This window comes from Haplochromis burtoni, unplaced genomic scaffold, assembly GCF_018398535.1.
Source record: "Haplochromis burtoni strain Fernald_Lab_line unplaced genomic scaffold, NCSU_Asbu1 Contig_271, whole genome shotgun sequence".
In the NCBI taxonomy this organism is placed as follows: Eukaryota; Metazoa; Chordata; class Actinopteri; order Cichliformes; family Cichlidae; genus Haplochromis; species Haplochromis burtoni.
The window spans coordinates 427788-444544 of record NW_024582632.1 but is presented as its reverse complement, the minus strand read 5'-3'; the positions used below and the strand labels follow the sequence as shown (position 1 = coordinate 444544).

General features: G+C 40.0%; 1 protein-coding gene across 1 annotated transcript; it reads right to left on the bottom strand.

Annotated features, from left to right (window-relative positions):
- Positions 1–471: 471 nt before the first annotated feature.
- On the bottom strand, positions 472–15788 carry LOC102309062 (adhesion G-protein coupled receptor D2). The gene is made up of 10 exons (XM_005939626.3): positions 15154–15788; positions 14901–14958; positions 14585–14809; positions 13873–14502; positions 12333–12455; positions 10331–10425; positions 9038–9319; positions 5595–5706; positions 1712–1846; positions 472–1588 (listed from the first exon to the last, which is right to left on the bottom strand). The coding sequence occupies exons 1-10, from the start codon at positions 15196–15198 to the stop codon at positions 1476–1478; spliced, it is 1818 nt and encodes a 605-aa protein (XP_005939688.1). The 5' UTR covers positions 15199–15788; the 3' UTR covers positions 472–1475.
- Positions 15789–16757: the final 969 nt, after the last annotated feature.

The window sequence follows — 16757 nt, the reverse complement described above, 5'->3', positions numbered from 1 at the left end:
TGTTCTCTCTATTTTTATATTATAATAATAAATGAACCAGTGTTTTAATATTATTTTAATCAAACTGGAATCAAGATAAATGGTGTACTTTTGTAAGGGATGTAATTATTTTTTACATCTGTGTACAGTGTGAAATTCTTAAAATAAAAAAATAGGTTATAAGGTGAAAAAAACTTGATGCAGTCTAGCAATACATTTTTTATATAATAATGTAATACCAGCCAGGTTTTCTTTTTTCAACTGGAGCATTAAAATGTCTATAGCACACTGGATTAGTGTATCCTGTATCACTTTGAAATTCCTTGATGTCTTGGTTCCCAACATTAAAAAAGTATTTGGTTTATTATTAAAACAGGAAAATAGTCATTTACAACCTCAGCAAAAAGCTAACTGACTAAGCTATAACCATTTCTGTACTGAAATAAACAGAGAAATTTTACAATGCACAAGTTCACTGGTTTCTCCAGCTTCTCACTCTGAAGCCAATAACTGTATCTTTAGTTTTCATGAAAAAGTTTACATAAATATACAGCTGTAATTTTTCATTTTGACAGATAAAGCTAAAACCTTGAGTAATAACTGATTGTAATCTAGTGGTTTTCAAGCATGGGAGGTGGAGATACTGTATACCTGTATACTGGTGTTGTGGGCAACATGGGGAAATGCCTCAACTACTAATAAGTCACAGGTTAGCTGACCTGCTGCTGCTGTTCTGAGCTTTACTTCTTTATTCAGCTGAACAAATTATACAGTTTATAAGCTGATATTTGATGAGCCACGATGGCTATTCTTCAGCTCCGAGTCAGTATAAAGCTTTCAAATCATTAAATTGGACTTTAGCAAGAATCATAATATTAGATTGAAATCAAGAAGCAAGTCATGCTGAAATGCATCTAGGCCAGGCATTCTCATAGTGAAGAGTGCTGCGGCTCACTTAAAACCACAGTGTTTTAATGCTTTGATGTCATCAACAAAATATGTGGCATATTGTCTAAAGTCTTAGATTTTGTCTTAAATCTTCACACTAATCAAAATATAAGAGAAAGTAATGTATTTTCTTTGAAACTTTATCCAAAAATGATCAATAATACAGACTGTTGGCTATAAACAGCTAATGCAAGCCAGTGATATGCAGAGTGTTAAATGGGAATAAATGATCCAGGTGCTTATTGGGACAGTTGCTTTGAAACATGGTCTAAATTAACTGCAATTTCATTAAAAACTATATGCACCAAATACCCAGTCGAAATTCATCTAAAAGAATTATTTCAACAAATCAGGTTTTAAAGCCTTTTGCCCGGGAGTTACTTCTCTCACTCCAGAATAATCCTCCATATAAACGTGAACATAAACTGCAGTGCTGTAAATTATATTGAAATTTTCATTTTATCAAATGTTAATGTTTGCTGAAAAGTCCCATCTTTTTACATCACAGTCACAACTTTATGGATAACACATGACAGTGGTTTAAACTTTTACCTTTGGCTGCCATCAGTGACGGTGGGCTCCATGGTGATGTTCTCCTCAGGATTGAAAAAAGGCCGCAGAGAGCCGTACCACATGTTGACCAGCGTGAGCTTATGGAAACCTGCACATGTGATAAAATACGATGGCAAAGGTTTGTCAGGTTGAACCAAGAAAAAGAACATGTTTTTTTTTTGCTTGCTTGAAGAGCAAGACAGGGAAGATGGTTTTTGTAGCAATCTCCGACCATTGTTATGGAGATCCTGCATCTTCTGATGTGGGACTGAAATACAGTCTAGGATGGTTGGCGTCTCTGTTTCAGGTCCACAGAAACTCGATCCTCTGGATACTTCCTGCAGCTTCTGCTGCTGCACCACCAATTCTACGAACAGGAGTAAAAAGGTTTAGATACATTATTCATCATTTTAATGCTTATAGTACATATTACAGCTCGTGTTATATTCATTTAGTGACACATGTTTACACTTTTTCAGTAGCAGGTTTAATCCAAAGTCTCAAAACAATGACAATAATGTGAATTATAAAGAGGACTGAAAACATCTTAGCAGAAAGCTAAGATACAGAGGTGGGAAGTAATGAAGTACAAATACTTTGTTACTGCATGTCAGCAGCACTTTCAGTTATCTGTACTTTACATGAATATTATTTTTTCTGACAACTTTTTACTTTTACTCCCAACATTTTTAACACAGATCTGTACTTTCTACTCCTTACATTTTCAAAGCAGGCCCGTTACTTCAGGCTCAGCAGTATCATTTATAGCGTTTATACTTAGCAGGTAAAACTGGGCCGAGTGCATGTGTCCATATGTTGTAGTCGAGCTTCTAGAGGAATAAACATGAGTAATGTTTCTACACAACGTAACATTTGTACACATTTTCACCCAGCCCAACAAACATCAGCAAACACACAAACTGTTTGTGTGCAGTTAATATCACATATAGTATAATCTTATAATAAAATATTAGTCATTCTCCCTGTCAATAATACGTTTTGCTTTCTTACTTTGAGTACATTTCAGAGACTGTACCTTTTCACTTTTACTTGAGTAAAGAAGTAGAATCAGTACTGCAACTTTTACTGGAGTATTTTTTAACTCAAGTATCTGTACTTCTACATAAATACAAAAATGTCTGTACCTTTGCCACCTCAGCTAAGATAGAACATCTTCCGTAGCAACATTATTTCTATACTGCACCAAACCAGGACTTTAATCTAATAATAGACATTTTCTTGTTGCAGAGGTGCTTCAAGCTTTATAAGTTTTACAATTTTGTATTTTTACATAACTCAAACATCATCAGAAATTTAAAAAAGTCCTGAAAGCAAATAAAACAAACCAGACAAAGAAATGAGAGCAGAATATTAGATTGTAATTATTACATATCTGTGAGTGGGAGATCACATTTGCGGCCTTTTGCTTTTAGTATCAGTGACTTTCAGACTAAATATTATGTTATTATTAATGTTATTATTAGTGATAAGTTCAAAGATGTCACCCAGAAGCTACACAGTTGCCATTTTCTTAATCATTTTTCCACCAGAACTCTGAAGTGATAACAGGAAACTGAACACGACCTTGTGTTGTGAGGTTTTGTTGTCTTGTAGTTTTGTCTCAGACTCTCTATAATTCAATTACAATTCAATTCAATTAATTACACAAACTCACAACAGTCGCCTTGAGGTGCTTTATATTGTAAGGTAGACCCTACAATAATGCACACAGGGAAAAACTGGGGGGGTCATATGATTGTTGGGTTGGGGGTCAGCTGCTTTATGGTGTGGCTAATAAAGTTCAGAGAATTTGTTAGTGACCATGTTTACATTTGGCTCAGTGAAGTTTGGACGTTACTCTCATATTTTATTTTTTGTTTTCTCCATGTTTTATTTTTCAAGGCTAAGAGTGAGCATTGTTTACATGCTTATTGTTTTTCCATCGTGTTTTTTAATTGCTACGACCAATGCTGCATTCATGTGTTCTTCCAGTCAGTATATATTAAAAAATACGATGTTATTTTATCCCAAGATCCAGACCGCATGCAGTGTTTGTTATTGATTCTTTGGAATTGAACTGAATTGTATTCAGTCTGAGAGCATCTGAGTTTTGTTACTTATGTTTCTAGTTTTGGTTCTTGTTTGCTTTCATCTCTGTTCCATTTTTCATGTCCAGTCTGTCTTTGTCTTGTCTCTGTGTCCTGCCTCCATCTGTCTGATCTGTGCTTTGTCCTTTTTCTTCCCAGTCTGTCATGTCTCCATCACTGTTTATTCCCCAGTTGGTTAAATCAAATGAAGAATTGAATTTATTTCTTCTCCTCACATACAAGGTCTTGAATATTCATGTCCCATCACAACTTAAACACCTGACAGTACCTTATCGCCCCAACAGACCACTTCCCCCTCAGACTGCATCCTATTTGTGGTTCCTGGGTTTTTAAAAGGAGAACAGGAAACAGCTGACATGCCATCAGCTGTCAGGACCCCTGTCTTGTAGAACCAATTCCCAATCTGCATTCAGGAAACAGACCATCTTTCTACGTTTAAGATTAGGCTTTAAATTTTCCTTTAAAAAAAAAAAAGCTTATAGTTATGCCTGGATCAGGTGACCTTGAATACTTCCTTAGTGATGGTGCAATAAGCCTAGGCTGCTGTCGGCTTCCCATGATGCACCGAGTCTTTCTCCTTCACTCACCTCTTTTCACTACCTCTCTGTGTTTATCCACCACTTTGCATTCAATTGTTTGTTATAATTAATCCCTGGCTCTCTTTAACAGTCTGTGTCCTGTCCTGCTCTTTCTCCTCATCCCAAACCGATCGTGGCAGATGTCTGCCCCCCAGTTCTTTCTTCCTGTTTTTCACCTGATTGTTGGAGGCTTCTCTGTATGGGACTTAATCCAGTCTCATCCTTGTCTTTGGACTTACTGTAAGACTTTGTTTTGATGGTGTTGCTTTACAGCGGGCCAATAGTGATTTGATTGGTGATGTTATTTTAATGGAGAAAGACAGAATATAAATTAAATATCTATATGAATACAGATCCATCCATAGACAGACATGCAGCCAAGTGATACACCCAGCATATCTACACAGCAAAATCTCCAGTGTTAAATTAACACTGGAGAGTGTCTATATGGGTCCACACCTCTTTTGACAGTGTTATATGTTTAAAAGTAACCTGGTCAGTTTTGAAGATTAACAATGGCCAACACTGAGCAGTGCTGATTTTCTAACACTGGAAAATAACTCAAAATGTTAGAAATATTCCAGTGTTAGAAAATCAGCACTGCTCAGTTTCCTCAGATATTGTGTCATATTAAGTTAGTGTCACATAGTGAAAAAAGGTGAAAAATTACTATACAAAGTGACCATCAGCAGACGAGAAGGCATATACTTAACTTTAAAATAAACACAGGTACACAGGTGTGCATTGCTTGTTCGTGGAGAATTTGTTAAAGCAGTAGCCAATCAGCTTTAATTGTCATAGTTGCACTGAGGACATCAAAATCCACAGGACAATGGCAGATTTTACCATTTGAGCAGTGCAATAAGGAAGTGTCTAACAGATCAGTCTAAACATCGTTTGGATACAGTTTAATCCGTCAGTGTCTGAATAATAACAGTGGATTTCATTAAAAACCATCCTTATAGCTCAAATGATACTTGTCAGCTGAACTGGCTGCAGTTCCTAAACAGCTAATTCAATAGTTTTGTTAAACAGTGTCTTATGATCCATGTTCATGAATACACGCTGGAAAAAAGGTCTACGATCTTAAAATTAAAGCTAAGATACATTCTGCAGTTAGTCATAGTATATCATTTTGTTAAACGTGTATTTGATTATCAGTACAAAACTCCTTTTTATGTTCTATTATTGTGTTTCTGTCATCACTGGTGAATAGATCTCATCTTTCTGAAGGTCATTTGTTACATAATTGCATTTTTTCAGAAGCTTTCTAAAACTGCTTGATGATGAAGCCAGAGCCTGTATCTGTTATACCTTTGTGTCCAAATTCCTCTGCTCTATTTTCACATTTAAGCCATTCTAATGTGTGTGTGTGTGTGTGTGTGTGTGTGTGTGTGTGTGTGTGTGTCAGAGAGAGAGATAGACTCACTGATGTTGGGGCTGCGGATGGTTAGGTGATTGGTCTCTGCCATTAAGCGAGGGCTCAGGCTGGTCACCATGTGGTCAATGCGTTTGACCACATCCATGGGGCCGTTCACCACCTCAAACACAGACCACGAGCAGGTTAGCAGCAGTGGCACGTGCCCACTATGGCCTGCTCACGGCAGTCATCAAACCAAAGAAGGCAGATCTCAAAATGGCCATTCATACAGTACTTTTATCCTCTTAACTGTTTCCCACACTGTTGCAGCAGAACTGGGCACATACACACCTCAGTGGATGGGCCTATAATGCAGCGCACAATCAGAGATTTCCTGTTGTCTGTATTGAAAACCTGCATTCTGATTTCAATTTGCCCATTGAAGAACTGAGCCTTGGAGACAGCTGGGAGCAGAGCAAGAGAGGGAGGTTTATGGATGAGCACATGCACAGCTTTTTTAAATGGCTCATCATTGAGTCTGCGTTGAGTTGGCCTTGGAGCACTGCGAGTTCTGAGGGGGAAGGGAGGCAAAGTGCTGAGAGAAACACTTGTCATAAGGCAACCTTTATACAGATCCATACACATCAATAGTGCAGAAGCAGAGGAGGAAAAAATAACAGAGCCTGGTGACAGAGATGAGGGAAAACACAGTGCAGCGAGTGTGAACAGGCTTACATGGATGCCTTTACTCAATAATTAGAGAAAATTTGGGAAAATCTGGATGACTAAGCAATGACTTGGAGGCAGACTTTAAATTTATCAGCTCTGTTCTTCATCACTGAAGCTGATGTTGAACTCTTGGAACAACACAAACCATAGAAGCATACTGTCCTCTGGTGGATTTGAAGGAAAATAACACCTACGTTCCTACAAAACCAGTCACTGGAGCGTAAGTGGGACAACAGCCTTTCTCTTGGTCCTCACACTTCCTATCTTTTGATACTGAGCAGTGATTAGACCAGTGCTCTCTTCACCAAATTGAATTTTTGACACGTTTGTGTGAGGTATAATCTCAACATCTATTAGGTCATTTAATATCTGTGCAGGGTTATGTATAAAGGTTGGGCAAAGCCAATCTAACATGTAGCATCTTTTATTTAGCATCTGACGAAGAAAAGAAACATCACCAATCCTGGATCAATCAAGAGTCAGCTGTCTCATTCTGGAAAGTGCAGCAGGCAGGGAACCACTTGTACAATTAATTAGTTCTCAAAGTTTAAAAAGTTATTTTAGCATAAAGCAGTTTCGCAAATTAGGGAATGTAGTCACAGGTGTTTACGTAGCAGTGAGGTTGTAATGCCTGGGTCCTGAAAGTGTGGCCCATGGACCATCAATATAAATATAATATGATGACCATAAATAATCGAAAGTGTACCAACAGTTATGAGATTCAGCAAAGCATAGTGACATCTAGAACAATTTCTACACGTCTTTAGTACATTTCAGTTTTCAGGTACAAGCACTCTCCTTTCTTGCCATCATCCCCTCGTTGAACCTGGGATTGGGTCATGTGACATGGACTGGGTTTTATAGCACTTTTCTACTCTGAGCACTCAAAGATTTTACGAAAGCTGCCTCATTCACATAAGCACTTTTTTTTTTTTACACGAGTCCTTTCTATACTCTGACGGATGCATCGGGTTAGTACCCTGCCCGAGGACAATTGGCACGTAGGGGCTTAAGTCGCAGTGCCATTTAGCAGCGTTATGGCTTGAGTGTAAACATTCCTCCTCATTCGTTCTGTCCTGGCAGCCGCACATGGCAGCTTGTTATTAAGGTGGCTGGTTCCCCTGCTGTCCTCCTGGCTGCAGATGCGTAACGTTTGCTGTCTGTCCTACAGATTCAGGAGGTTAAACTAGCTGAATGAGCTACCTTCCTGAGGACCAAATGGTTCCATCAGATGTGTTTCTACTTCCAGGAGGTGATGCTCCAACTCAGGATGCAAGGGTAGACGTTCCTGAGCACCCTGGGTGGGAGTTTGAAGCCCTTTAATCATCTGAGGTACTCATCAGGACTATATCCCTGAAACTAATTTTATGTTAATTGCATATAAAATTCAATACATTTTCAATAGGCTTAACAAAAGGTTTGCAAATCTATATTTAACTGTTTATATTTAGGGATGCGACTTCTGTGGATGATACAAGTGTTACGTCTGTGTGTTTTTGGTGCTTTCTAAAGGTTAGTACTTCATACCTCAAATACTTACAAACAAAGGAAATTCGATCTGTGTGTGCATCATAAATGGTAAATGGCCTGTATTTATATATCTTTATTTAAATCTCTTCTATGATGTAAAACATCATAGAAGAGGACAGTGAATTCATTTTTGTTTCTAAATGTATTTTGAATTTATCAGGATCAGCTCTTGAATAGAGAACCACACACACTCTTAAATCCACTCCCACGGTGAATTTACAGATCACCAGTGAACCCACTATTTTGTTAGTTACTTTAACTCAAGTTACTTTAAATACATGTAGCAAAGGTTTAATTCCAAATATAGAGAGTACTAAACATCAAAACAAACAGAATAATCAGCGATGAGTTAAGCAGACGTTTCCTGCCTTGCCTCCATTTTAGCCACGTTGAGCGAGAGAGCAGGAGTTTGTGCAGCAGTTCTTCAGCATATACAAAGAATAATGACCCTTAAAGACTTGTTTCCCATTTAGAAGCTGCCATTATTCCATTTATTTGAAAATCTATTCCTACTACTTGAGCTTCGGATCCTTAAAGGAAGAGTGGGTTAAGGCTGACTGTACAATAGTAATCAGGTCAGATGTAGAGTTATATATTGCACACATTTGGAAACAAAATATGCATTAATTCCCTGAGAGATGGAACATGATCCCTAAAGTTTAGAATAACTGTCGTAGGCTATGGTTTGGGCCACATCCCATTTTTCCTGGCTGTATCTTAATTGGCCCGTGGGGATAAATAAGGTCTTTCTGATTCTGATTCTGGCAAACTAGAAAAAGTAGTGCTTCCCAACAATCCTGAAAGTAATCATTTGGCATCTTCTACCTTTACGTTTATTCTAATAACAAAAAGAGGGAAAGATTTTTTGGTCTTAGAGGAACTGGCTGTTCAAACAGAAGATGCTGAAGAGAATGATGACTGTGTTTATTTGTGAATGAGGGTAAATGAAGCTTTGAGTACTCAAGTAGAGTAAAAAAGTACTATGTAAGAATCAGTCCATTTACCCTTTATCCATCAGTTTCCTTCTGTTCACCCAATCCTGGAGTGCGGGCTTGCTGCAGCCTCTCCCAGCTATCACAGGCTGACAGGCCGGTACACCCTGACCAGGACTGCCACAGGGCAGGAAAACAAGGAACTCTAAGCACTTCTGGTACAGTCTGAATGACAAGTTGAGGTTGTGTAAAAACTCCTGATATTGCGACACTGCAGGTAAAAACACACAGTCAGCATCAGAGTCACTCCGTGTGAACTACCTCTTTGATGGCTTGCCACTTTAAGGTGTCTTCTTCACTGATGATGCTGTCAGCCAAGCTGATGAAGTGCTGGCTGAGCTCCTGTATGTTGTCCTGGCTGTAGTTAGTGTCATGGGTAAATGGCTGTGAGGGGACGTCTGCAGTTAGAGACAGAAGCTGTATGAGGGACATTATGTCTGCTGGCTGCAGTCCCTCGTCCCGGGTGTCCTCTAGGGCCTGGACAGAGACGTCAAGCAGGGCAGATGCCTGGGCCAGGCTGCTCAGCCCTGATGGCAGCATCAGCTAGGAGAGGACACAGCGACGCTGAGTTTTTAGTGTGATTAATATTTACTAATAACTTTCTGTGACATCAGGTATTTTGAGTTCATGTGTTTTTATTGGTGTTTTCCTGTTGGAAAGTGGAAAAAGCCTGATAAAGAATAAGAAATCAAATTTAAAAAGTCTGGATACAGTCTGGACACAATTATTGTCACAATTATCATAAATAGCACAATAACAATATAATCACAATGTGTTTAGGAGGTGAAAAATAACAGTTGTGTTATTAGTCAGCGTCATCTCAGATTTATTTTTCATTTTAAAAAACTGCAGATTCATGTAGTTGGCAGGAGACACTAACTGCACAAAAGCATACAAAAAGAAAAAACAGTCTGATTTCCTAATGACAGCATGATCTGTATATCACTGACACACTATCAATATTTCATTTTCATATGTTGCAGTTACCCCTCCGTGAATCGCTCCCTTATCGTGGTGGAGGGGTTTGTGGTAGCGTCTCCCTACCAGGGGAGACCAGACAAAGAGTCATTCAGACCCACTATGAGCAGAGATCAAGGGAACTGTCTGCCTGCCTGGGGTAGGGTTACCGGGGCCCTGTCCTGGAGCCAGGCCCGGGTAGGGTGTGTGTCTGGTAGCAAGCCATTAGTCCGGGTACAGCCTGAAAAAGGGACATGAGCCCACCCTCTTGTAGACCCACCACCCTCAGGGGGCGCATTAGGGGTTGGGTGCAATGTGTTCTGGGACAGGGGAGGCTAGGGGCAGAGACCCTGGCGGACCGATCCTTGTCTACCAGAACTAGCAATTGTTACATGCAATGTCACCTCTCTGGTGTGGAAGGAGCCTGAGTTAGTGCAGTTGAAAGGTCCCAGCTAGATAAAGTCCACCTCAACCCACGGTGTGGGCTCTGGAACCAGTCTCCTGATACTTTTCAATGCAAAGAATGTTACTAGATTTAAATAAAGATATAAAAAATGCAGTGCAGTTATAAAACATATAAAACATGTAGAAGTGTACCTGGCTCTGGTTGGAGAGCTTCATCAGCTGGCTCATGAAAGCAGTGGGCTGAGAGCTCTGAGAGTCACTCATCTGCTTCATCTTCAGGTAACGCTCTGTGCCAAAAACAATATGACATGAATGTAGGTGATATATAGTAAGAGCAGCATGCACTGCTGCTCACAGATCATTACTCAGTCCTGGGTCTGCTGCAACCTCCGAGAGTACAACACTAAACCCAAATCAAAAGTGACCTCCCTCACTTAGAGCTCAGATAGTGTGATTTAGTTACAGGAGGCAAAGAACTGAGACTTTATTACTCATCATTAATGCTCAGTCGAGGACTGTAACTCCAGCAACCCTGCTTGAAACCATTTTTTTTTTTTTACCATAGATCAATTCTTTTGATCAACATTTAGAAGAAACTTGGGGGGGGGGGGGGGATACAGTGTAGGAAGTCAGTGTAGAAAACATGGAGGATCATTTTCATGGTCATCGTGGTTTTGTTTTGTTTTTTGAAGGAGTACAGCATCAACTCCTCTCACAAAGCATCTTTACAGCTCATGTGTCAAAATGTTTCCAACACAGCTGAAAGTTGCATGCAAACAGGAAAGATGTGACCCTGACCTGATTTCAACGCTCAAATTTACAGTTTGTTCTGATGGCTTGAGCACATTTTTTGTAACTATTGGCTATTTTTGCAAAACTCTACACACAAATAAGAAAACGCTTCACCCAATCAGCAAAACATTGTAGTTTTCTTGTAAAAGTGAACAACCCTGCTTAACTCTCCACACCTTTGTAAAAACGGTATTTTCGTATCCAACAGTTAACACAAGCCATCACATTAATAAGCACACAATGCATCAACTACACACTGATGGTATGAATGAAAAACACATCTGGCTTTTGCTTCCTCTGTGCACAATAGGCCATGTCAGTTTGAGCTCATACTTTTGTCATAGGTCTGTAAACATGGAGGGATCCAAACTTCAAGTACTGGTGTTTATTCACACACATCAAAACAAACACAAGTGTTTATTTCCAAGTATAGGATTATTTGCAATCGCCATAATGACTCTATGGATTTCTTGGTCTGCAGTGAACATGCTTCCTCTGGCCCAGCATCTGCTCGTCTAGCAACTCTGTAAAGTAACAATTTCAGTATTTTTACATCTATGGTATTGCTGTGTTTCTCATTAGCATACGGCAGTGCTACAGATCTTAGTGCAAAGTGACTGTATTCACCGACTCTCATTTCAAAATGTCATGATACTTGCTACAGTGTAGCGGCTCGAGTTAGGCTGGACCCGTTGGCCAGCTTCCCTCAGGGTCATTCCACGGTTGATTACATGGTCCACTATTGTAGCTCTGATGTCATCAGCAATTCTATTTCTTACTCTTCTTACCCTTCCTCTCCCCCCTCCTCATCTTCCTCTTGCTCCTCCTTGTCCTTGTCGTCCTCTTCGTCCTACTTCTTCACCTCCACGTCCTCTTCCTCGGCCTCCTCTACTTCTCACTCTTCCTGCTCCCTCCATTGTACTCCGCACACAGAGCTTACCTGTATTATAGTGCTTAGGCTGGTTGCAAAGTGAACTAATTATCTAAAAAAGTTTTCACATGTGGCAGTGTGCCAGACAGTTGGCAAAATACTGTAAATAATGGCCGTAAATGTGTACAGTTTTGCTAGGAGTGCGTTGATCATTTGGGAATTGAGTGTAAAGCAGTGAGTTGTGTTTACAGTTCTGCAAAAAGAGTGCTGTGCAGAGGATTGTAGCTACAGGTTTGCAAAGTGTGTGTTACAAAATGGCAAACTGAGTGCAAAGCAGTGTTTGTGCTTTTAGTTTTGCACACTCAGTGAGTGGTTTTGCTATAAGTATTAATAGTTTTAGAAGTTGTGCTGTAAGAATCACAGTTAGGGTTTAAGCATTCAAAAAAAACTGTAAATGGCTTAAACTGGTGGAAGGTTAAATAAGTCACATCATGTACCAGACCTCTGCAGCGTACAGCCTGTGAGGCTCACCTCTGCTGCTCCTGCAGATGAAAGGCAGGAGATCCAGGCAGTCCCTCAGACCCAACTGTGGAAGCTCAGCTGACCAGCCCTGCAATGTTCTGCAGCCCTGTAGCTCCACCTGCTGGTGCACTGCTGCAAACACGTACCAATGGTCACACAAGACAAGAGTTAGTATGAAAAAAATATCTGAAGCCTTGTTAGGTGAGAATTAATGGACAGGGTATGACATTTGATTAAAGCAGAAAACTGAATAATGGTTTTAAATTATATCAAATTGCATCTGGGTAATGTGCAAACACAAATGAAACCTATCTTAGTGCTGATAAGAAAAAAAACTGCTCAGATCTAGTAAGAGGAAATATGGGGGAGTAGTCAACACTGCTGGGAGCTGTTCCTTCCCAAGCCGCCCCCCCACACACTGACTGAACTCTGGGAATCCCCTGCAGTCATCCAGCCCTCCCTGCACACTTTCTTTCTGCTCGTTCTGGAAGCATCCCAGACTTTTCCTGTATAAATTGAATTCTTTGGTTTTATACTAAAGTAAGAATGTGACAGAAAGGCTTTTCTGTGATGCTTTGTGTAAGAACACATGAAAGAGTCATAAAGATTTTCTTTTTTGTGTAGACAGTACAGTTAGAATCAGTTCCTCCATAGTTAGAATAACAGGATGTAATTATTTTTCATAGTTTAATTTTACTGATGACTATACATCAGTGAAATTTTAACTGTTTACTGTTATTTTACACAAGTATTTCTTGTCGCATTCTTAAAAAAGTAACTATTTCAGCCCCTTGACTGTTTTATCCAATGACTACCTTTTACATGGGTTACTGTCAGCTCAACTGTTTATTTGTTCTTGTAAGCTAGGCTGTCAGCCTGGTGGCCACTAAGTAGATCAAACTGAATGAAGTGGATTCAGCTTTATTTCTGTGTTACACGTGGCCAGCTTAACCTTTACATAATTACTTTTCAGTCATTAATTTTAGCTTTTGCAGTTCTTTAATAAAATGCATAGATTACGTTTAGCTGTCCTGTTAACCTTAAATTTACTTACTCATCACAGCTGTTTAGCTGCTACCATTATTTAACATTTTTAACTATTTATTCATTATTTATTTGTCTTTCAGTTGCTTGTGTGTTATTCTGTTTTAGCTGTGACATTTTGTTTATCTGTTACTTCTAACTAACCTACAATAATTTTAAATATTTACCAGTTTTAGATCAAATCTTTGTAGTTTACTGGATAGTTTGCGCTACCTGGGACTATTTTATATTTCATTTTTTATTTTTTTAGTTATCATTCATATTTAAATTTGAACACTGTCTAATTATTACACTTCTCTGCTAGCTTTCAAGGCAGTTTGACTTTAACCGTCTGACATTGTGCATATTTTTAAAAAATCTACTTTACTTTGTATTTCTCCTTCATAAAGTAGAGCAAAAATCATCAAAGCAAGGTTGACAAGGCCAGCAAAGTATACCAACATACAACAGCTCTTATTAGCAGAGAATAAATTTAAGTTATAGATTTTAAAAGGAGTCATCTTACCTGGGCAAAACAAACGGGCCTGCACCTCTTTGACCACAGGGTGGCTACTAAGGAGCTCAAGGTTCCAACTGAAAAGCAGGTCCTGGGTGACTGGTGAACATTCATTTAGCAGACGGACATGGTGTGATTCCAAAGACATGTTCCAGACATTTAGGTCAGTTATATTTCCAAAGAAAGGCTCTGTAAAATTCCCGCCAAAAGAGTCTTGGTCCTGCCCCAGGATCAGAATCCCATCACCGTAGATATCCCTGGAAGTGTCTGTGTCTGAGCCTGTGTCTTTCCTGTCTCCGTCCACATAGGTAGCCCAGTGGCCACCACTCTGCTGCCATGTGACACAGATTTGATGCCACGCACCATCATTTGGGAAGGATGCCTTGTATGGTAGGTGCTTCCCATGGATGATGAGCGCCAGCAAAATGCGACCCTGCATGTCTGCTTGGCCTCGCAGCTGGAACTCATTGGTAAAGACAGGTGCAGCGTAGGAAAATATGGTCGACACCTCACTCCACCATGGGTCCCACTGAACTCGAACACAAACACTGACAGATGAGAGGGCTGGGAAGGACTTGTTGACGTGTGCAAAGCCCTCACGCGACTCCTTTGGAAACTTTAGAGCTGAGAACTGCAAATCTGAAAGATGAGACCAAAACGGTGTTTCACGTAAAACAAAACAAAACAAAAATCTGCAGCTTAAAACTGCGTTTTCACTCACACTGCTGGGAGAGCGCCACAGGCTTGGAGGCTACTCTGCTGGAATCCCTGACCCAGACGGAGGAATGAAGTCCAGCCTGCCGAAGCAGCTCCAGAACTTCCTTCTGGTCTGAGGTGATGAGAGAGCTAAACCGCCCTCTGCAGAAGCTGTCGGCCCTAGAGAAGGACAGCGAGTCATTGACCAGCTGGAAAGCCCAGTGTGGTGTCAGATACACCAGTGTTTCTCCTAGAAAGTCAGACATATACACGAAGTTTCATTAAACATGGATAATATAGAGATTTTATTTAGCCTTTAGTGGAGAAGCCAGAATTCTCACCATTTGAGCCCTCTACTCTTTCTGGCACGGCATGTGTCGGCTCACTTTCACATCCCACCTACAGGACAAAGGAAACCAGTTCACCAAAATACCAAATTAAAAAAAATGACCATCAATAATTTGGATTTCCATGTTTTAAATGTTTGTTTGGGGTTTTTGTTTTTACATAAAAAAGGTAACAACAATGAAAAAATCACACATCAAAAAAAATGTATCAATTTAAATCATTATGGAAAAATGAGAAGGTTATTACCACAAACAGGAAGAGTATGAGTCCAGTAAGCAGGGTTCCCATCATCTCTAAGCCAGTGTAGCGTTCTGCTGTAATACACCATTCAGGTCACCAGTGCAATTATGAATTATATTTCTGCTAAATCTAGATAAACGCCACTGATTATGAGCATTTAAGCCATAAACATTTCAGATGCTGCTGTGAGCAGTGCATGACAGTGCTGGTGGCAAGCATGTGTCACTCTTCCACAGCTGGTTCGCAAATATTCAATTTTTTCCCAGTTTATGGGAGATGTTAAATCCCTTCTTTCCTCCAACCAGTACAAAAAGTAGTGTGAGGTAATATGGGAACAAGATCCAGCTACACCGGATAATGGAACCCAAATCCAGACGAGTACCGCTAATACCTCAACCACAGCGTTCGATACACCCTGCAGTGCAGTCTGATCTCCTGACTGGGAGAGAGCTGGCGATCCCAGTGCATCTGTCCAACAATCCCAGTCTGTCCTGCCTCCTCTTTGCGACAGACTCAAACTCCTCCCTCTCCTTCTGCCCTCCACCCTGAAACCATCGGGCTTTGTCATGCAAATAGAGCCATTTTTAAAAGAAGCCTATTTACGTAAGCAGTGTCAAGCATTTGCCAGAGAGAGTTCATCAGCAGCAGCAGCAGGGTGGCAGACATTTTTACTGTATGGGCCTTATTTATGTTTACTACAGAACACTTTGTGTTAAGTGGGGCATCTGTTTCATTATTGTACTTCAAAGTTAGTAAAACATTAGTGCTACTCATGTAATCCACCCACAAAGTTTGTCTTTGTAGACAGATTCCATCAGGTGGCTTCGTGCATCATGTCAGCGAGCTTTTACAAGCATCAAGCATCTCCTCACCTTCACAGTACACTTCCTGCATCAAACAGGCATCTTCTGCTCTGAGGTTTATCCAGTGGCATTGCACTGACTATGTGACAACAGCAAAAAGGAAGGGCAAGAAACATACACTGCATTTTACAGGTTGTAAGCAAACCACTGGTTAAACTGGAACTTATATAGCACTTTTCTAATCTTCTTGGCTGCTCAAAGCATATTAAACTACAAGTCACATTCACCCATTCACATTGTGTACTCTTCAAACACTACATTTACTGTACCTGTACAATTAACCTGACACACATGGACTGTTGGAGGCAGCCAGAAGAAAACCAAATGAGTTATTTCTATTGTGTCATCCTGCGAGGTGGTGCTTGTGTAACAAAGGCTGCTAAAATCACTAACCAACAACAAGAAATCCAGCCAGCAGTCGTACATTACAACGACTTTATGTCTGACAGTTTTAAGTACATGGCGTAGTAAAAGTATTTTCCAAAGACTGCGATTCTTGTCTTATTCTGCAGTAGTACTGATACTGCAGTAGTACTGTGCTAAAGCTATTTCCTCCAGTCAGACGCACAGTTGAGGTGAGGTTCTCAAAGATGCAGAAAGTCTGGTTACTCCTGTGTTCATGTGCCTTCCCCTCACAAGAACCTGTAATTCAGTTTGCTAATGCCAAAATATCATTTCATCTAATAGAGTCAACAGCAAGTTCAGTCAGAACACACTTCATAATTTTTTTTAACTGATTTACATGAC